Source organism: Malus domestica, chromosome 13, assembly GCF_042453785.1.
Source record: "Malus domestica chromosome 13, GDT2T_hap1".
Classification (NCBI taxonomy): Eukaryota; Viridiplantae; Streptophyta; class Magnoliopsida; order Rosales; family Rosaceae; genus Malus; species Malus domestica.
In genome coordinates this window covers 8,013,824-8,034,437 of record NC_091673.1, presented here as the reverse complement: position 1 = coordinate 8,034,437, position 20,614 = coordinate 8,013,824, and the positions used below count along the sequence as shown (strand labels likewise).

Genomic DNA, 20,614 nt, shown 5'->3' with positions numbered 1-20,614 from the left:
TATTGCTGTTATCCCTCTCACGGCCCTTTGTTTGTTTTGCTGTGCTTGCTCTTGTGTGGGCTATCTGTATTCTGTTGGCCTCTGGTATTTCGGAATGGATGTTTTTTAGTTCAAAAAAAAAGAAGGTATTATTCCATAATCTGAAGGGTAAGACGAGTCCTAATGGGGTCAAAAGGCTAAAGGCATTTCAATCCATCTCTAATCACAATCAAATGACAAAGGTCATCTCAAAGCTTTCAACCAGAAAATTATTCATGTTTTTGCCAGCTTTACGCCTCAAACCCTAAACCCTAAACCCCACTTATTATTATTAAGTTAGCGATAAATAGAGGCACTTTATAAAAGGCCATATGTATTACAGAACTGAATGTAAGTTTTATTCCTATAAGAAAGAAATCCCTTGGTAATAAGCTCCAAATCCTTCGGTAATGTGCGGTCTTGCTCCATTGATTTTGGTTACTATCGAATAATCTAGCCATTTGTGTCGTATTTGCTGTTAACGTTGATAGTTTGGGTGAAGTTACTAACTCGCCACCATAACTCAATTTGAAGACCAACTTTGTCCCTCTTCATATTTTACATTTTCGCATCTTTTATGTAAAAAATTTACTTATAACAAACGAAAAATTGAAATTTATTCATAAAAAGATGTAATCAACAGTTATTATAATACATGTAGCATCGCCAAATTTTGAATTTTGAATGCAAGTCTACGTCACCAATTGAATTATTAGTTACACAAAACACATAAAAAATAAACATGTGGTGGCTGACTTATCATAAAATTGGTTCTCATTGGCAAAGCTTGTTATAGTTTAATGAGGAAAGTTCAAAAATTTTGTTGTGGGTCTGTGTTGGATGCAGTTGGATTGTCACAATGCAATATTATATAAAGGACTATATGGCGACAGACACATGAACAAAAAACTCTAATTGACCGGCCAAATGCCAACTTTCAACAACATCGATATTGTTGGCAACTTGAATGTTCAAGTTCAACAACATCGATGATGTCCCTAACTTGCCAACTTGTTAAATAACACATGCACAATCCGACAAGTGTGAGGTCTTATTAATTGGAATGAGGTTAGAATATTTAAACTTTATTTTCACAAAGATATAGCCGATCTGAAATATTACAACAGTACAAAAGTTGAACACAATTTATATAATATTATTAATTCACTCAAATTATTATAGGTGAATATTTTTTTATCAACATAGTTTAGCAAGAAACATATCAAGTATATATTCTTTTTAATCACAACAGTATATCATGTTACTTGTGTTTTCGATGCGCATAAAAAACAGAAACAAAATATTAATTCGCCCAAGAAAAAGGAGAGAGAAAGTCACACCCCCTTAACGTTTCAGTCATTGCCTTTCACTTGGCAAATGTCCCAGGGACCCAGCCGTGTTGCGCATCATCGGACTGACAAAGTGACACAAATCTTCGTATCTCTTGACAAGTAAGAAACTTAGTTCCCACAATTCGGATGCTCATCTAATCATCCACGTTCTTCAATTTCGCCTCCAAAAGATAAGAGATTGCATCAAATAAAATAAAACATTTTTCTTGTAAGTTGCAGGCATTGACTTACAGAGCAAGGAGTGGAAAAAATGAAGGTGGTTCCGAGAGAAGCTGAGAAACTAAGCCTAAACAATGCTGGGTTTTTGGCGCAGAAGCGTCTTGCTCGAGGGTTGAGGCTGAATCACCCAGAAGCTGCAGCTCTCATAGCCACACAGGTGTGTTTTTTGCTTCGTATTTTTCAGATTTTGCTCCGAAACTTGATCTTTTGTTCAAATTTACGAACTTTGATCGGATTTTGGTAATGGGTTTTGTAAAGGAAACGTTTTTGTTTAATGTGTTTGTGTGTTTGTAGATTTTGGAGTTCGTTCGAAATGGCGATAAATCTGTGGCGGAGTTGATGGACATTGGGAGACAGCTGCTGGGAAGGTAATGGTGTGAACTGTGAAATCTTATCAATTTGCCCTGTTTTTGTATGTGGGATGTTAATTCTGGATTGCAATCAACCAATTTGTATTCCTAATTTCGTACCTCGAAATCATGTGTCTAGTTGCTCAAGATTGATCTGCATCTTTCTTTTTCAAACAGGAAACAAGTTCTTCCTGGTGTTCACTATCTTTTGGATATGGTGCAGGTATTATGCTCATTATGGTTGTTTGCATTTGCTTCGAAAAGCCTTAAACATAATGCTTGCTGCTGAAAATTTGTCAAAATTTCCAACTTATTGTCTCATACCCCTGACATAGCATTCTGCCTAAAATCAAATTTATAAGTAAGATTTTAAATGCAGGTTGAAGGGACTTTTCGTGATGGGACCAAGTTAATCACCATTCACGATCCAATTTCTAGGGAGAACGGAAATCTGGAACTAGCTTTGAAGGATTCTTTTCTTCCTGGTAAAGGCTATCGGATATTGGAAGTTTCAAATGACTGTTCTGGGACCTATTATGGGCACTTATGCAATAAGATTTTTCTGCAGTTCCCTCACTAGACAAGTTTCCTGAAATGGAAGATGGTAAAATTCCGGGTGAAATTATCCATGGAGGTGGTTGTATTGTGCTTAATCATGGAAGGAAAGCAATACTCCTCAGAGTTGTTAACCAAGGAGACAGGCCGGTTCAGGTGCGTTTATCTTTTACATATAATTTCTCAGTTACTTGAAATAGTGATATCCCTTCTGTAGTCATATTCAGTTTTAATTGGCTTCTAGTAGCTTATGGCATGCACTTGTAGTCAAAATGTAAGCATTCGTTAGTTCGAGGATGAAAGGGATTCTTGATTGAGCTAATCAACATCTCATTTACTTTAGCTTAGTATGGTTATTGGTTCTGGTTTAGAGTGTGTCAATTAAGCAACCGACTTATGATTAGTTACTACCCTACTTTTTCAGGTTGGCAGTCACTATCACTTCATTGAGGTCAACCCCTGCCTGGTTTTTGATCGAATGAAATCATATGGCATGCACTTGAATATACCAGCTGGAACAGCCAAGAGATTTGAGGTTCTTTAATGTCTTAAATCATTTTTCAATGTTATCATTGTTATGTAATGAAAAGTTGTTTAGTTCATGTCAGTCACAAAATATTTTCTGCTTATCATATATTTTTCTAATCAAAGTCTATCAAGGATGTCATGTCATCCTTCATCATCTTTTACATCTATAATTGGGTGCTACTTTTGTGATAGAAGTCATGGTGCTGCGAAGCCACTTATTTTTGTTAATTAGGCCCTACTTTGTCATTTTGCATGCTGGTATAGTACCATTTTTTTTACCGCTTAATCTACTATTAGCATTCTAAGTATGTTATTGGTGCTTGTTTTGCTGTGCCAGCCGGGGGAAAGCAAACATGTTGCACTTGTAAGAATTGGAGGTACTAGAGTAATCAGAGGAGGAAATTGCATTGTGGATGGTTCGGTAGATGATGGCAAACTAAAGGAAGTCATGGAAGCCATACAAGCAAAGGAATTTGGACATGAGGAAGAACCAAATGCTAGGTCGAGGCTTTCTACCAGAGAAATGTTTATTTGCCTCCTTGCTTCTATTTTGTTAGATCAATAAAGTTGCATGATTGTTAGCTAGTTCACTAAGATGGTTAAGGAAAAATTGGAGATGCCTTACCTCAGTATTAATTTTGCAGTGAAGGTGTTGCAGGAAGCAATCCAGCTTTCACCACTGTAATTTCTCGTGAGGCATATGCAAACATGTATGGCCCTACTACTGGTGATAAAGTTCGGCTTGGTGATACCAACTTGTTTGCTGAAATTGAAAAGGATTTTACTGTTTATGGGGATGAATCGATATTTGGAGGTGGTAAAGTTATAAGAGAAGGAATGGGCCAGTCATGTGGGAACCACCCAGCTAATTCATTGGATACGGTTATAACTAATGCTGTGATCATTGATTATAATGGGATATATAAGGCAGATATTGGTATCAAAGATGGTAACATTTTTGCACTTGGAAAGTCAGGCAATCCAGATGTTATGAATGGTGTAAATATGACTATTGGGGTAAATATCATCTCATATTACAGCAGGTCGTTCTGGAAAGAAAATTTATAGGAAGTTGATAAAATGTCCTTATGCCTTCTTCTTTATCACTTAGGTTAACACAGAGGTCATTGCGGGGGAAGGAATGATTGTGACTGCAGGAGGAATAGACTGTCACGTGCACTTCATATGCCCTCAATTAGCATATGAAGCAATATCGAGTGGTGAGCTATATTATGAGAATCCTTAGGCCGGAAAGTGCCTGTGATGCGTATAGTGATGCGTTTTGACGCGTAGTGAAGTACATGTATCTGGTGTGAAACATTATTCATAACTTAAGAGATGCTTAGTCATCTTGTTTAGTTGCCTCCAAGACATGGATTATATATTAGATGCAGAACATTATACCAGCAAGTTGCAAGTTGAATGAGTCGTTTTTAAAAAAAAAAAAAAGTTGACGTACCATAATTTTGTTGTAAAGATTTTCCTCTATTAACTCAAGGTTTGGTGCAGTTGCATAATGTTTCATCTGAATGGCATATTTTATTTCCTGGTTGATTCAATTTGCATTTGTTTTTTCCCCTTGTACCACCTAGGTTTCCTTTAAAAAAAATTCATTTTTGCATCTTCTATTCCTGCTCATATATACTCGTGAATGAACTTTGTGTGTTTCTAAATTTTTTGCGGACAATGAACAAGCATTTAAGGGGTCCATTTTCCGAAACTTATAATGTGTAGGTATCACAACCTTAGTGGGAGGTGGAACAGGACCTGCTACTGGGACTCGTGCAACAACTTGTACACCAGCCCCATTACACATGAAGTTAATGCTGCAAGCAACTGACGACCTGCCTCTAAATTTTGGATTTACTGGGAAGGTATGCTTAAACTGTTGTGTGTACTTAAAAATCTCTTCTTTCTTCCCTACCCCATGCCTGCATTCAACTATAAACCTGTTACTACCATTTTACAAAATGTGAAGTAATGTCTAAAGCTGTTTTATTTTATATATTCTTCCTTTTTCTTTAATATCCTTGGCTTACTTTAGGGGAACACTGCCAAACCCGAAGGGATGCATGATATAGTAAGGGCTGGGGCAATGGGACTGAAGCTGCATGAGGACTGGGGAAGCACTCCTGCTGCAATCGACAATTGTTTGGCTGTTGGAGATCAATATGACATCCAGGTGCTGTATTATAATCTTTATTTAATGTTAGGTCTTATAGGCTGTTTCGGGTGGTAGTATCTTACGAGTTTCACATCTTCTAATACTTCCAATTCTGACCTTGATAGGTTAACATCCATACAGACACCTTGAATGAATCTGGATTTGTAGAGCATACAATTGCTGCATTTAAAGGAAGAACTATCCATACTTACCACAGGTATAAATCACATCCTCGGTCTATTTGATAAGTCGGCAATTTTTCTTACAGTCTCTTACAAGTCCATGACCACTTTACTTTGTACACAGAGTAGAGGCAAACCATTTTTCGGTAGCTAAGGCATCACACTGAATACAGTTTGAGATCGTGGCCATTTGGTCACATCTTGGCATTTATCTAACCATTCCTGCATACTTGAATATTTTGCATTATCGTACCTATATTTTTTGCTGTGAGTCTTGATGACTTGTCAGTACGATTATATTGCTAAGTATACATATTTTAAATGATTATGAGTATCCTTGGCGTAACTTCCTGCATGTTGTTACATTTCGTTTCTTGTTTTCTTCTTATTTGTGTTTTTTCTTTTTTAGTTCTCATAGTTTGTGCTTGTTATCTCTTGGCAGTGAAGGTGCAGGTGGGGGCCATGCTCCAGATATAATCAAAGTCTGCGGTGTGAAAAATGTCCTGCCATCATCAACGAATCCCACACGGCCTTTCACCTCAAATACTATAGATGAGCATCTTGATATGCTGGTATGAGAAGATAACAGTAGTAGTGATACAGCATGCGCTAAGGTTGTTTAGAGTCTTTTGGCTGAATGTTGTTTTGAAACTTCGAATGCGTACAGATGGTTTGCCATCACCTTGACAAGGACATTCCAGAAGATGTAGCTTTTGCTGAATCAAGAATAAGGGCTGAAACAATTGCTGCAGAAGATATTTTGCACGATATGGGGGCCATTAGCATTGTATCTTCTGATTCACAGGCTATGGGTCGCATTGGAGAGGTTCTTACTACCTTCACCTTATGCATTCTGGTTCCTCCTGATCATAGAAAACTTTTATAAATTGAGATACATGCCCCCATATGTCTGTTTGTATCGACTTCACTGAAACCGTAACATAACAGTAACAAAAAAGGAAAACAAAAGTCCTTATTCAAATTGAATTACAGAACATTATCATTGTCGCCTTTTACCAAACTGTGGATTTTCATGCCTTCACTTGGAAGTCCCTGTTTCTGGCGTTAGTAGGAGTCTTTGTCTAATTATTTTACACCGAGGCATGTATAAGGCTTATTGTCTAAAAACTTTTCGTGTCAGGTGATAATCAGAACTTGGCAAACAGCTGACAAGATGAAATCACAAAGAGGGTCGATAGAACCTAGTGGATCCGACAATGACAACTTCCGGATCAAACGATACATCGCAAAGTACACTATAAATCCAGCAATAGTTAATGGATTTTCTCAGTATGTTGGTTCTATTGAGGTATGCCACTCTTATAGATAACCAAAATAATTCTTTCAAGCATTTTTTAACCTCTCTTATTTGGAGCAGAGCATTTGAGAAACAAATGAATAGAAGTTAAGCTTGATGCTTTGAGCTTCAACCTTTTTGAATGTGTACCTGGATGAAACTTACCTTTTTGGAATTACTCGCATTTCTTGGGTTCCATAAACACTTTTATTGTCATTAAAATAGCGGAATTCTCATTCTACTCATGGGCTTTGCATGTTATGCAGGTGGGGAAGCTGGCTGATCTTGTTCTATGGAAGCCATCGTTCTTTGGCGCAAAACCAGAAATGGTGATCAAGGGTGGTGCAATTGCATGGGCTAATATGGGTGATCCAAATGCAAGCATCCCCACCCCTGAACCGGTAAAGTTTATAGTTTACAAACAGTTCTTATGCATGGATGCATTTTCTAGTCATGACAATTCTTTTACGTGATTGATGACTTACGTTGAGGATGGTCCAAAAGAATTTGGAGATGGTAGTAGATATTCTTTTTAGGGTGTAATAAATATAGCGATTTTTGTTCTGATTACTCTAGAAAACCTTATGTCTTCGCAGGTTATTTCAAGGCCTATGTTTGGTGCATTTGGCAAGGCTGGTAGTGCTCATTCCATTGCTTTTGTCAGCCAGGCATGGATCTCTCTCTCTCTCTCTCTCTCTCTCTCTCTCTCTCACGCGAGATTCATTAGCAAGACTGATTTTCTCTTTATTTCACTGTGCAAACAGGCAGCTGTAGATAACTGCGTTAAAGACTCGTATCGCCTTGACAAGAGAGTGGAAGCCGTGCGCAACGTTAGGAAACTCAGCAAACTCGACATGAAGCTCAATGACGCCCTACCAAATATAGAGGTTGATCCGGAAACATACAAGGTAACAGCAGACGGCGTGGTTCTTACCTGCAGTCCAGCCACCACAGTTCCACTATCTCGGAACTACTTCATGTTTTAGGCTCCTTCATAGCTCCAGTGAACCCCCTCCCGCTTGTATTATGATTCCAAGTCTAACGAACTCAAATAAACACCGGAAGTATGTACAAATAGAACCAGTTATAAACTTTTAATAAAAAATACAGCAAGAGAGAGCTAGCCCGTGTTTTATTATACAGCTTGATGTCTATTTAGTGTCCCGAGGTTTTGTATGTGCATACTTCTCAATAAACGTTGATTCGTTGACATTTTTGATATCTATCATTCATTGCATGTTCTGATAATGTGAATCTGTATATCTGGTTGCTCATAGGTAATCTGTTAAAATAAACCAGCAAAGAGCCTAATAAAATGGCTTATCATTGAGTGTTCTTGTCCTCTAGATGTTTCACATTTTATACAATATTTTCTAATTTCCCCTACCGTCAAATATTTTCTTGCAGCTGGAACAAAATTTAATATATAGAAATAATTAAACTCAATCAAATCTCGACTTCTAGAAATGAAAAATAATATAATAATATACGATATAGGAATTTTTTTTTTCACGTGAATTGTTTGCATGGTAAGTCAATCACATCTCAGCTTCTAGAAATGAAAAATAATCTTCGTTTACCAGAAAAAAAAAATGAAAAATAATCTTCTATTGTTATAAATAGGTAAAAGTTAGAGAGATAATCTTTCTAAGGACATGAGCAAAGCAGGTGCAAAATATCACACTATAACTTTAGTAGCTATAACACAAAAAAGATGGTAGATAAAGAGAGGGAGGGATACTGATATTATTTCTCTTGCTTTCTTTCGCAGTGCATTTGATAACAGACGGAGTGCTCTATTTATAAAGAGACTCCCGTAACTACAACCATCCACAAAACAATGATGGTACTTTTGAAAGTATCAAACACTATTCCTAAGTCTTGTTCTTTTTGAGTAGGCATTCATTAATCCGTCAATTTTACAACACTTCCCCTTGGATGCCTACATATCAATATCAGTTGCCTCGTTAAAATCTTGTCCGGAAAAATCCAGTGGGAAAAAATCATAGCGAAAGAAAAAGAGTACAACTTTACCTGGATTGTTGATATAATGTTAAGTATGCTTATGTTGCCTCGTTAAAACCTTGATAGGAAAAACCCAATGGGAAAAATCCTAGTCGAAGGAAAAAGAGTACAACAAGCATGTATCATGGATGCTCCCCTTGATATTTATCTCCTCTTGATTTCGCATTCTTCAAATTTAGCTGATTGGTAAGTCGACGTAATCCGATACTCTGCACTAACTTCTGAAACGTGCACTTTGGTAGAGACTTGGTGAACAGGTCTGCCAGATTTTCATTGGAACATATTTGTCTGACTTCAATAACTTTAGCCTTCTGAAGCTCATGTGCACTGAAAAACTTTGAAGATATGTGTTTAGTCTTATCGCCCTTAATGAATCATTCCTTCATTTGGGCAACACAGGCTGCATTATCTTTATGGATGACAATTGGATTGTCTGTCTTCGAAGGTAGACCACATGAATTCCGGATATGATGGATCATTGATCTTAACTAAGAACATTCACGACTTGCTTCATGTAAAGCAAGTATTTTTGAGTGATTTGAAGATGTAGCAACTAATGTTTGCTTTGTTGAGCGCCATGAGATTGCTGTATCTCCATTCTTGAACACATATCAAGTTTGTGAGCGGGCTTTGTGCGGATTAGAGAGGAAACCAACATCTGCATATTCGGTAAGGATCTGGTCATTTGTGGATTTCTCTGAGTAGAAGAGACCCATGTCTGTTGTCCCACGAAGGTATCACAAAACATCTTTGACTCATTTCTAATAACGAATTGTTGGAGTAGAGCTATACCTTGCTAACAAGTTAACTGGAAAAGTTATATCTGGTCTAGTACATTGTGCTAAATACAATAAAGTACCTATTGCACTCAGATATGGTACTTCTAGACCAATGACCATTTTATCATCTTCTTTTGGACAGAATGGATCTTTTTTAATGTCCAAAGAACGAACGACCATTGGCGTGCTGAGTGGATAAATCTTGTCCATGCCAAATCGCTTCAGGATTTTTTCAATGTAAGTTGATTGGTGGACCAAAATTCCATTAGCACAATGCTCGATCTGCAGGTCGAGACAATATTTTGTTTTCCCGAGATCTTTCATTTCAAATTCGCTTTTCAGATATTCAGCAGTTTTATTGAGCTCCTCAGGAGTTCTAACTAGATTCATATCATCAACATATACTGCCACTATAGCAAATCCAGAATTGGATTTCTTATTGAACACACAAGGGCAAATGACATTGTTGATATATCCTTCTTTGATCAAATATTCACTGAGATGATTATACCATATTCGTCTAGATTGTTTCAGCCCATACAATGATCGTCTTAATTTGATCGAGAGCATACCTCGTGGTTTGTTAGTTGTTTCAGGTAACTTAAGTCATTCTGGGACCTTCATGTATATGTCAGTATCTAATTCTCCATATAGATATGCAGTGATGACATCCATAAGTCGCATGTCAAGTTTTTCTGAAACCACTAAACTTATTAAGTAACGGAACGTAATTGCGTCTATTACAGGAGAATATGTCTCCTCATAATCAATTTCAGGTCTTTGTGAAAAGCCTTGTGCAATGAGTCGTGCTTTGTATCTTACAATCTCATTTTTCTCATTGCATTTTCTTGTGAATACCCATTTGTAACCCATAGGATTTACATCAGGTGGAGTTTGGACTACCGGTCCAAAAACATTTCGCTTTTCCAAGGAATTTAATTTTGCCTGAATTGCATCTTTCCACTTAGGCCAATCTTGTCTCTGTTTACATTCATCAACAGAGCGGGGCTCAATATCATCACTTAATATGATTTCAATGGCTACTGCGAATGCGAACATATCATCGATGATTAATTCATTCCGATCCCACAATTCATTTGTACATGCATAATTTATAGAGATTTCTTTGCTTTCATGTACTGTTGTCTCTTCAGGGACATGTGTCTCATCAAGGACATTTTCTTTTTCTGGAAGTCCAGAATCATGAATTGTGGATTTGTCATTCATTCTCTCTTCCTTAATGATTTCATTTGGATTCAGCTGTGCCATTGTCTTTCTCTTTCGAGAGGCTGAATCTTTTGAACCTGGGGTCTACCACGCTTTAGGTGTGCACCAGATGAATCATTCGCTGCCACTTTATTTTGTCCAACAGGGACATCAATTCTTGCAGGTGCATGTGCAGCTGGTATATGTGATTTTGTCACTTTTATAGCATCATTAAATGCATCTGGCATTTGATTGGTAATATTTTGAAGATGAGCGATCATTTTCACTTCATTTTCACATTGAGTGCTACGTGGATCAAAATGAAACAAGGTGGGTACAACCCATGTCAGCTTTTGCCGTTCTTCTAGAACAGTCTTTTCTCCCCTTAATGACGGGAATACTGTCTCATTAAAGTGACAATCAGCAAAACGAGCTGTAAATATATCACCTGTCAGAGGTTCCAAATATCTAATGATAGATGGTGAATCAAAACCTACATAAATTCCTAGCCTACGCCGATGTCCCATTTTAGTGCGTTGCGGCTGTACAATAGGCACATAAACAGCACAACCAAAAACTCGTAAATGTGAAATGTTTGGCTGATGCCCAAACATGAGTTGTACTGATGAGTATTAGTGGTTGGCTATAGGTCTCAATCAAATCAATGATGCAACATGTAAGATGGCATGTCCACATGCAGAAACTGACAATTTTGTTTTCATGAGCAGAGTGCAAGCTATTAACTGAAGCCGCTTGATCAATGCTTTTGCTAAACCATTTTGAGTATAGACATGAGGAACATGGTGTTTAACATCAATGCCCAATGTCATGCAGTAATCATCAAAGGTTTAAGATGTAAATTCACCAACGTTATCCAATCAGATTGACTTAATGGGGTAATCTGGGAACTGTGCTCATAACTTAATTATCTGAGCAAGAAGTCTCACAAAAGCTACATTTCGAGTAGACAAGAGACAAACATGTGACCATCTGATAAATGCATCAACCAAAACCATAAAATATCGAAATGGTCCACATGATGGTTAAATAAGCCCACAAATATCCCCTTGAATTCTTTGCAAAAACGATGGGGATTTAGCATCAACCTTTGGTTGTGATGGTTTGATTACCAATTTCCCTTAAGAACAAGCCTTGTAAGGGTTATCATTTAAGATAACAATGTCTCTGCTCAATAATAGATGTCCATTAGAGTTGGTAATGATCCTACGCATCATGGTGGATCCTAGATGACCCAAATGGTCATGCCAAAGCATGTAATCTTTTGAATCAATGAACTTCTGATTCATAACAGTATGTGAATCAATTGTCCTTATGTATGTATAATACAATCCACTCGACAAACCACGCAAGTTCTCCAATACACGTTTCTGGGTATCATTGGAGGTAACGCATAGATACTCCACATTTTCTGCACTTTTTGTTTCAATGTGGTATCCATTTAAACGTATGTCTTTGAAACTCAACAAATTTTGAGTAGATCGAGTATCATACAATGCATTTTGTATGGACAATATTGTTCCATTTGGTAACATAATTTGGGCTTTCCCTGAGCCTTCAATTACATTTGATTGGCCTGATATTGTTGTTACCCTTACTCTTGTAAGCATCAAGCTTAAGAAATACTTTCAATCACGAAGTATTGTATGTGTGGTTGAGCTGTCTGCAAGACAAATATCTCTGCCATTTCTCATGTTTAGAGAATAACCATAGTTTTTATCCATGCTTTTTGAGTAAAGGGGATCACAGTTAAAAACAACTTATAACAGGAAATTTAAATGCCACTTTTATTGAATTGAAATGCTAGTTTTAAACTACAAGTTCAAAATAATAAAAGTACATCAAGCATAAATGATTCAGTCAGGCCGATACACTTCATTCCCCCTTTCCACAATGAAGTCTGAGACATCTAGGTGGGTTATGTTCAACTTTCCTGATAATTCGCACACTGGATCAGGTATATCCATTAGTTTAGCTTAGTCGAGGAAATTAGGCTTGACACCCTTCTCCTTGAGGGATGCTTGATATAAATCCACCAGATGTTTTAGGGTACGACAGGTACGCACCCAGTGTCAATCGCCACCACACCTATGGCATGCTCCATCAGAGTTTCTAAAAACCTTGTTCATACGAGCTTTGCCTTTGTGGTGATTTCCATTTTTAAAGCTCGAGCTTGAATTTTGCCTTGGAACCTGATTGTGAGACTGAACACCATGGTTCTTGCCTTTCCTGTTCCACCGACCTTGCTTGTGGCCACGTCCTTGTTTATGATTATCGCCACCAGAGGATGTGGCGTTCACTTCGAGGGAAGCAACATTCACTTCTAGGAATGGTGCAAATCCAGTAGGTCAGGATTGATGATTTTTATCAGTAGCTCATTGTTTTGTTCAGCTACCAAGAACACATATATCAGTTGGTTGTATTCAGTGAAGCCTCGCGCTCTATACTGTTGCTGCAGGAGCACGTTAGAGGCATGAAATGTGCTCAAAGTCTTTTCCAGCATGTATTCCTCAGTAATGGTATCCCCACAGAACTTCATCTGAGAGGTAATTCTGAACAACGCAGAATTGTACTCAGCCACTGACTTGAAATCCTGGATCTTTAGGTGAGTCAACTCATAGTGAGTTCTTGGAAGAATTACCGTTGTCTGGTGATTGTATCTGTTTCTCAAAGCCTTCTAGAGAGCTAACTAATCTTCAACCGTTAAGTATTCGCTCTTTAGTCCCTCATCAAGATGACGAAGAATAAAGATCATGGCATTCGCCCGATTTTGAGAGGATGAGATGTTCTCTTCCCTAATGGTATCTCCAAGATTTCCTGCTTGCAGATGGATCTTGGTATCCAGTACCCAGGTAAGGTAATTCTTCCCAGTAATGTCCAGGGCAGCAAAATTAAGCTTTGCCAAGTTCGCCATTTTCTTATCTAAAAGAAAAATGAGATGTGTAAGAACTTGTAATAATGTGTATTCTTTGAGGAATATAGTGTTAGAACTTCTAACTTTTACAAATTTTTCATTTTGATATTCAGGCCAAGAATGATAAGCACTCGAAACTTCAGGTTCGAGATTTTCATGATTAATGAGAAGGGCGATTGTACCGCATCATTCTCATCGAAACAAGCATAGGATGTGCGATTATTTTGTACCACTTAAACAGCAGGAAAATTTAAATACGCACAGCAGGGTGAGCGATTATACCGCACCACCTAAAATTGCAATGAAATTAAACAGCAGGAAAATTTAAATATGCAGGGTAGGGTGGACGATTATACTACCGCTTCACCTAAAATTTGCAGTAAAATTAGATCTGCAGCTCAAGATGGGCGATTGTACCGCACAATCTTTGATCGTAATGAAAATTAAATTTGCAGTTCAAGATGGGCGATTGTACCGCACTATCTTGGATTGCAGTTAAATATAAATAAACACTGGGTTAATAATCAATAGCTACACCAAACAAGAAATCAAAGATATATGTAACTGTTAGGTTGAGAACTAAAAGTAGGCATGGTGCAAACAGTTCTTCGCGAGGGTATGTCCAGTAGTTGAGGCAGAGGAAGAAGATGAACAGTAAAATCCTTAGAGGAAACATTTTTTTTCTTTCTTTCGGTGAAGGTAGATGGAAACTATTTAAGGTTAGAGAGTCGTGCTGATAACTTGTTATAAATAGGCAAAAGTTAAAGAGATAACCTTTCTAAGGATAGGAGCAAAGCATGTGTAAAATATCACACTATAACTTTAGTAGCTATAACACAAAAAGGATGGTAGATAAAGAGAGGGGAGGATACTAATCTTATTTCTCTTGCTTTCTTCCACAATGCATTTGATAACAGACGGAGTGCTCTATTTATAGAGAGACTCTCGTAACTACAACCATCCACAAAATAATGATGGTACTTTTGAAAGTATCAAACACTATTCCTAAGTCTTGTTCTTTTTGAGTAGGCATTCATTAATCCATCAATTTTACAACATCTATATATAAAGTCAACCATAAAATGAATAATGTTTTTTGGTGTCACAAGCTTCAACAAAAATATTTGGACAAAAATGTCCCTCAAACAAAAAACTTCAAAAGTAGCCTAATATAATACATCATATAATGCATGGGTATTTTCATCATTTTAACAGTGTTTTTTAATAATTAATTTTGTGTACAGTTTTTTTATTTTATTTTTAAACTAGTACCTTACAATAGGCTAGTAATAATGTAATTCAATCAGCTGTTCATTAAATATTTTTTTCTCTATTTTTCTCTATTTTTAAACACGTTCAAAATATCTTAAGAGGTGTGTAATATCGGTTATAAAAAAGATATTTCGCACACGAATAATAATATGATTAAATTAGTTGTCCAATGTTTTTTTTTTAAAACAAATAATATTATCTACACTAAAAAAGAGATGTAAGTTTAGCCTTATAATATATTAGTAATAATGTGATTCAGAATAATTGAGTACTCCGATGAAGCTAGAACATACGAACTTATAGATCTTAATAATTTATTCGTGTGGTGAAGGCAATGTAAATGAAAGGCAAAGAAGGAAAGAACGTTCTAGCTTCATCAAGTACTTCAAACTTTCTTGACTACAACTTCAAAATGATTACAAGATTACAGTATCTTGACTACAACTTCAAAATTATTACAAGATTACAGTATCCAGAACTCTCCTCATATAGCATCTACAACTCTCGGCATTGACACTTGACAGAACCACCCCAACTTCCTCAATCTTTTCACTGACTTGCAAAATCTCTTTCTAGATCGATTTAATTTCTAGAGGTATGTATTATTGTTGTCCGTTGCCATTGCAAGTCAACAAAATTGAACATGACACAGGACTTTTGAATGGTAGTATTTAATTTTGAAAAGGTTGAGAAATTAAAGCGAATTAGAGAGATTTTGTAATGTATTTTTAGTATTCACAAATCTCATATCTCTTCATGAGATTTCGAGAAAATTGAATCAAAATTTTACATAGAATCTTTACAAATCAGTTAAACTCCATACAAATTCATGAATTTTTAAATCCATTAAAATCTCTAAAATTCTCAATTGAATACACATTTTTATTTAGTTATGCATAATTAATAACGGTGTAAACTTTAAATCAAGTGGAATGACACATGTAAAATTAGTAAAGACAGACACAATTGAGACAAATAATTGGGGACAGCATATCAACCCTCAAAAATCGAGCAATCCTCTCAGAATCTCTTGCCCTTACTTCTCAGAATCTCTCAAAGATAGAAATACATGTATTATATTGTTTCCTTAAAACGTAAATGCTTCTATAATAATAGTGGAAATGATTGTTGCATTTGCATCACGACATAGATTTGAATCTCGTCGGCTTTTTAATTTAACACCTATGAAGTGATTGACACAAAAAGAAAAAAATGGATATGCTTCAACATATATAGTCTACGGCGGAAAATCCTATCCTTATTATCTCACTGGAAAACTCATTCAACCTAATCCTCAATTCAAGAAAAGAAAAGGCTAAATTAATTATTTTAATGATGCTTAATAAAATGAACAAACGTACGTGTCCGATGTTACATGTTCCGCAGAGTGTGGGATTGTGATTCGTGCAATTCATTAATCTCCAAGTTAAACAAAACAGTGGATGGTTTCATGGAGATAATCAGATCCATGAGCCAATTACGTTTTAGCTCTATATAAGTCTTCATGAGAGGAGCACCATAGAAGCACAACTCCAGGCTCCAGCTGCTATGTATACCCTTATTGTTTTGTTATCAACATTAATTAGCTCCAACTTCTTGCTACTAAATAAAACATTCGAGCTGATGAAGGTTGAGGTTGAAGTGATCTCCAATGAGAATATCAAACCATCTTCTCCAACTCCTGGCCACCTTCGCCATTACCAATTTTCCTTTCTTGATCAAATGGCTCCCCAAGTCTACAACCCGCTGCTCCTCTTCTATGAATACAATGCCAATATACATCCCAACATCACTGAAATATCCAACCACCTTAAGAACTCCTTATCCGAGGCCCTATCGCTATTCTACCCGCTAGCCGGTCGAATCAAAGACAACCGCTTCATACATTGCAATGACGAGGGCATCCCCTACGTCGAAGCTCGAGTGCTGAATTGCACTCTCTCTGATGTTCTCAGCAACCCCAACCCTGGTGAACTTAACAAGTTCATGCCATTTGAACTTGATGATATTACCAATCCATTACCCTTTGGGGTCCAGCTCAACATATTTCGGTGTGGAGGGTTTGCTATTGGCCAATGCATTTCTCACAAGATTGCTGATGGGTTGTCCTATTTCACGTTCAGCAAAATTTGGGCAGCCATCGCCCGTGGGGAACAAGCCAACATAGACCCTCCACAATTTGTGTCAGCCACACTCTTCCCACCAAAGGAGTTAAATACTGGATTCGATGGAGGCGTTGGAATCACAAAAGATAGAGTGACAAAGAGGTTCGTGTTCAATGCCTCTAAAATAGAGACCCTCCAAGCAAAATATGAAAAAGATATGAAAAGCCTCCAACTAAAACACCCCACGCGTGTTGAGACCTTATCCGCTTTCATATGGAGTCGATATGTGGCGGCCACAAAGGATTGTACCGTGAATAAGTTGTACATGGTGATCCATGCAGTGAACCTACGTCCGCGGTTTAGTCCACCATTGCCTCAACATTCTTTTGGAAATCTTTTTCGTTTTTCCATGACATCACCATTGCGAATCAGTTATGGCGGGCAGGAAGAATGTGATGGGGTGGTGATTGGGGAGGTGCGAGAAGCGATAAGCAAGATTGACAATGAGTACGTGAAGCAATTACAAAGGCAGGGTGAGAAGCACTTGGGTTTGATGAAGAAAGCTGCTGATAATTTCAAGAGAGGAGACATGGTTGCGGTACTTAGCTTCAGTAGCTATTGTAGGTTTCCTCTCTATGAAAATGACTTTGGTTGGGGTAAACCTGCGTGGGTGGGATCACCGGCACTGACCTACAAGAACCTAGTGCTTTTCATGGACACCAAGGAGGGTGATGGAATAGAGGCATATGTTAGCTTGGAGGAGAGAGTCATGGCCAAATTTGAATGTGATAGCGAGTTGCTCTCTTATGTTTCTCCAGCCGGTCGGGTCCTGCTGAGCTGTGGAAATTAATTTCACTATGTATGTGTTATGTGTCACAAATAATGTTACCCTCACACAACTGTTTCCCCTCTATCCTCCCATCCTTTGTGTCTCACACAATTGTTCTCCTCTATCCTCCACTTCCACCGTTAATACTCCTGTTAGATGCTTGCTTTCGAATGAGAAGCCTTATTTGACCACTATGTTTGCTACCCGCCTTGAGAGCGAGTCGTCATTCAGTTAGAGGAAGGTATGCAAAATCACTTTGGTTGTTTGGGTCTATACCGCTTCTTTCTACGGTTCTGATGGTGTTTTGTCTACTTGTTTTGTTAGTATCAAAATTCTTCGTTTGTTGGTCCTCGGGTGGTTGACATGGTTGCTGGTGTTGTTTGTTCGTTTTGTTGGCTGAGTGTTTTTGAAGCAATTTTATGTATTGTTTGTGGATTTTGATGTTGTGAAGTTAGTGATTTGGTTTGTTTTTCATCTGGGGCTACTTTGTATCTTTGTTTTTGGGGCATTTGTTTCTTGTTGGCACCGATGACGAATCAGCCGGCCTGACCAATGGAATGGTGAGGTGTTTGGTAGTTGTGGCAGTGACGACTTCCGCCAACAAAATGAGTCTAATTCAGTCATCATGTGCTTTGCTTGGGCTTCTATGTCCTCTTAGCCTGCTTTCAGCTTGTTTTTATGTTTATCTCTTGTATTGTCTTCTTCTGTCAATAAAGTTTATGTTCGACAGAATAAAAAATTAATCTCTTCTAGTTTTTTCCTGAAATGCTTTACACTTTTATTGTATCTGCACTCATGTCATGACAAGTCCATATTGATCAATATGTACCGAGTCTCGCCTAATATACATATGTATCCAACATTATATATCTGAAGGAGAAGCTAATAAATTTTTAAAATTCCGTATCACCCCAATAATACAATTGTTTTCAAGTTTCATGACGTTGGAAAATTAGGCATTTACTATTTTAAAAAAGTTCGGCAAACTTTACAAATTTTAGTGCGAAGGCTGAAGAGTGGTGTGGAATGGATTCCTATCTAGGAGAGATTTCTTTCAAATCATTTTGACAAAAAGATTCTTAATTATTTTAAATTATTTTGATTCATTGTTTATTAAATTGAGATTATTTGTGTCATTTTGATTTTTATTTAACAAATTTTTTTTTTACAAAATGACCAAAAGGATTGACGGTGGAAAAAATTCAAGAACCATTTTTATCAATTTTAAATCTTAAAAATTAAAGTGAGGAGTTATGACAATCATTTTAGCAAAAAAAATCTACTTTTTCCTTGCAACTACCAACTCAAAATTTGAAACATAGTTTTGCATGTGTGTTGTGTTCACACGTCTTACGTAATTTTTGCCCTTTGTGATTAAGTTAACGTTATTATTAATGCTGTGTAATAGCTGAAAATAATAATAATTATGCATTGGAAATTGTTATTGGCATTCCAAAAATCTCATTCTACACTCCAAACTTTATATATTTGTAAAGAAAAATACAAGTGTAAAATAAGATTTTAGAATGCCAATAACACTTCTCTTATGCACTCTAATACGAATTTGATTTCCACTAATTCTTCCCTCACTCTCTCACTTGGGAGTCTTTGTTGTTGTTCCTCCTAACATTTAAAAAGTATTAAGTAAAGCGAATCCAGAAGTCCCCACCCCCTACTAGCCTTACTTTTTTTTTTTTTTGGAAACTTACTAGCTTTAGTTTAGTGATCAGTCAATCTCACTCTCTCCGACAGCCATTGTCTTCTTTAATCCCCCCAAAATACACAAGTACGCCGTCGTTTCACCGACATTATGTTTCCTTATATATATCATCAGTTCGTCACTCATCAGCATCTCACTTTTCTTGTTACTATAAAGCATTAAACTTCAATCTCAGAGGAGATATGTATACGGTGAAACAGTCCACCACTGCTACTCTCAAGTCAACCGCCGCCGTTGACCCGCCTCTTTAATCCCACAAAATACACAAGTACGCCGTCGTTTCACCGACACTCTGTTTCCTTATATATATCATCAGTTTGTCACTCATCAGCGTCTCACTTTTCTTGTTACTATAAAGCATTAAACTTCAATCTCAGAGGGAGATATGTATACGGTGAACAGTGGCGAAGCTACAGAGGAGCAAGGAGGGCGCCCGCCCCTCCTCTCGCCAAAAATCAAGCCCAAAAGCGGTGGTTCCGCCCTTCTGGTCCCGTCGGAAGTTATGGCAACTTTTGATTTTCTGGGTTGCTGTTGCTGCGCTGTGCAGCAATGTTCTAAATTTTTATTTTTTTCTAAAAACCCTTAAACAAAACGACACCATTTACTTTAGTGATTAAAAAAATTAAAATATTCTTTAACTGAAATGACGTTGTTTCGTTTAGTGATTGAAAAAAAAAATTAATTAAAGGGGGAACGACTTGTCCCCACTTACCTCCACCCTCACTCCCCCGTTCAGTCCCCTTCCCTTTTGAAAACCAGGGAGCCCAGAGTTGTGTGTGCCCCCAAATCCCAGGCACACTATTCAACCCCCCTAAATCCCAGCCGTGTCTGCTCTAATCAACTGTTTTGACCACACATCCCACAAACATGTTTGATTCGTCTCTTTACTCAAACAGGTAATTCTTAAACTTTTTATGGGTTTTGAAGATTTATGTTTTTTCTAATGGGTGTAAAGAAAAATTGAATTATGGGTTGTTTTAATTGTGTTTGGATTCTGTTTCTCAAAACCATAGTTTTATTTAATTGATAATTGAATATGAATAGGAAAGGTTGTATTTTGTTTGCTGAATGAAAAATAACA

The 20,614-nt window shown here is 37.2% G+C and overlaps 3 protein-coding genes across 4 annotated transcripts; 2 read left to right on the top strand and 1 right to left on the bottom strand.

Moving 5' to 3' along the window:
- The first annotated feature begins 1,300 nt into the window (after nt 1-1,300).
- On the top strand, nt 1,301-7,877 carry LOC103452120 (urease). 2 transcript variants are annotated; one of them, XM_008391612.4, is made up of 19 exons: nt 1,301-1,469; nt 1,590-1,746; nt 1,884-1,957; nt 2,117-2,162; nt 2,319-2,424; nt 2,508-2,650; nt 2,919-3,029; nt 3,360-3,523; nt 3,667-4,039; nt 4,134-4,242; nt 4,757-4,896; nt 5,067-5,204; nt 5,312-5,403; nt 5,811-5,940; nt 6,036-6,194; nt 6,510-6,677; nt 6,932-7,066; nt 7,262-7,333; nt 7,430-7,877. In XM_008391612.4, exons 2-19 carry the CDS (start codon nt 1,621-1,623, stop codon nt 7,649-7,651), a joined length of 2,508 nt encoding a protein of 835 aa, XP_008389834.1. In that variant the 5' UTR covers nt 1,301-1,469; nt 1,590-1,620; the 3' UTR covers nt 7,652-7,877. The 2 variants fall into 2 exon arrangements, with proteins under 2 accessions (XP_008389834.1, XP_008389835.1); XM_008391613.4 differs by having other exon boundaries at nt 1,333-1,469; nt 1,584-1,746.
- Nucleotides 7,878-13,016: 5,139 nt separating this feature from the next.
- LOC139190772 (uncharacterized) lies at nt 13,017-13,607 on the bottom strand. The gene is made up of 2 exons (XM_070811244.1): nt 13,395-13,607; nt 13,017-13,292 (listed from the first exon to the last, which is right to left on the bottom strand). The coding sequence occupies exons 1-2, from the start codon at nt 13,605-13,607 to the stop codon at nt 13,017-13,019; spliced, it is 489 nt and encodes a 162-aa protein (XP_070667345.1).
- Nucleotides 13,608-16,301: 2,694 nt separating this feature from the next.
- LOC103452118 (stemmadenine O-acetyltransferase-like) lies at nt 16,302-18,565 on the top strand. The gene has a single exon (XM_008391611.3). The coding sequence runs from the start codon at nt 16,428-16,430 to the stop codon at nt 17,832-17,834; it is 1,407 nt and encodes a 468-aa protein (XP_008389833.2). The 5' UTR covers nt 16,302-16,427; the 3' UTR covers nt 17,835-18,565.
- The last annotated feature ends 2,049 nt before the right edge of the window (nt 18,566-20,614 follow it).

Excerpts from the sequence above, each read along its gene's own strand:
- LOC103452120 (XM_008391612.4), top strand. The coding sequence starts at position 1,621 with ATGAAGGTGGTTCCGAGAGAAGCTGAGAAACTAAGCCTAAACAATGCT. Across the intron at positions 1,958-2,116 it reads GGGAGACAGCTGCTGGGAAG|GAAACAAGTTCTTCCTGGTG; the intron begins GTAATGGTGTGA and ends TTTTTCAAACAG. Across the intron at positions 4,897-5,066 it reads ATTTTGGATTTACTGGGAAG|GGGAACACTGCCAAACCCGA; the intron begins GTATGCTTAAAC and ends GGCTTACTTTAG.
- LOC139190772 (XM_070811244.1), bottom strand. The coding sequence starts at position 13,607 with ATGGCGAACTTGGCAAAGCTTAATTTTGCTGCCCTGGACATTACTGGG. Across the intron at positions 13,293-13,394 it reads TAAAGAGCGAATACTTAACG|ATCCAGGATTTCAAGTCAGT; the intron begins GTTGAAGATTAG and ends ACTCACCTAAAG.
- LOC103452118 (XM_008391611.3), top strand. The coding sequence starts at position 16,428 with ATGTATACCCTTATTGTTTTGTTATCAACATTAATTAGCTCCAACTTC.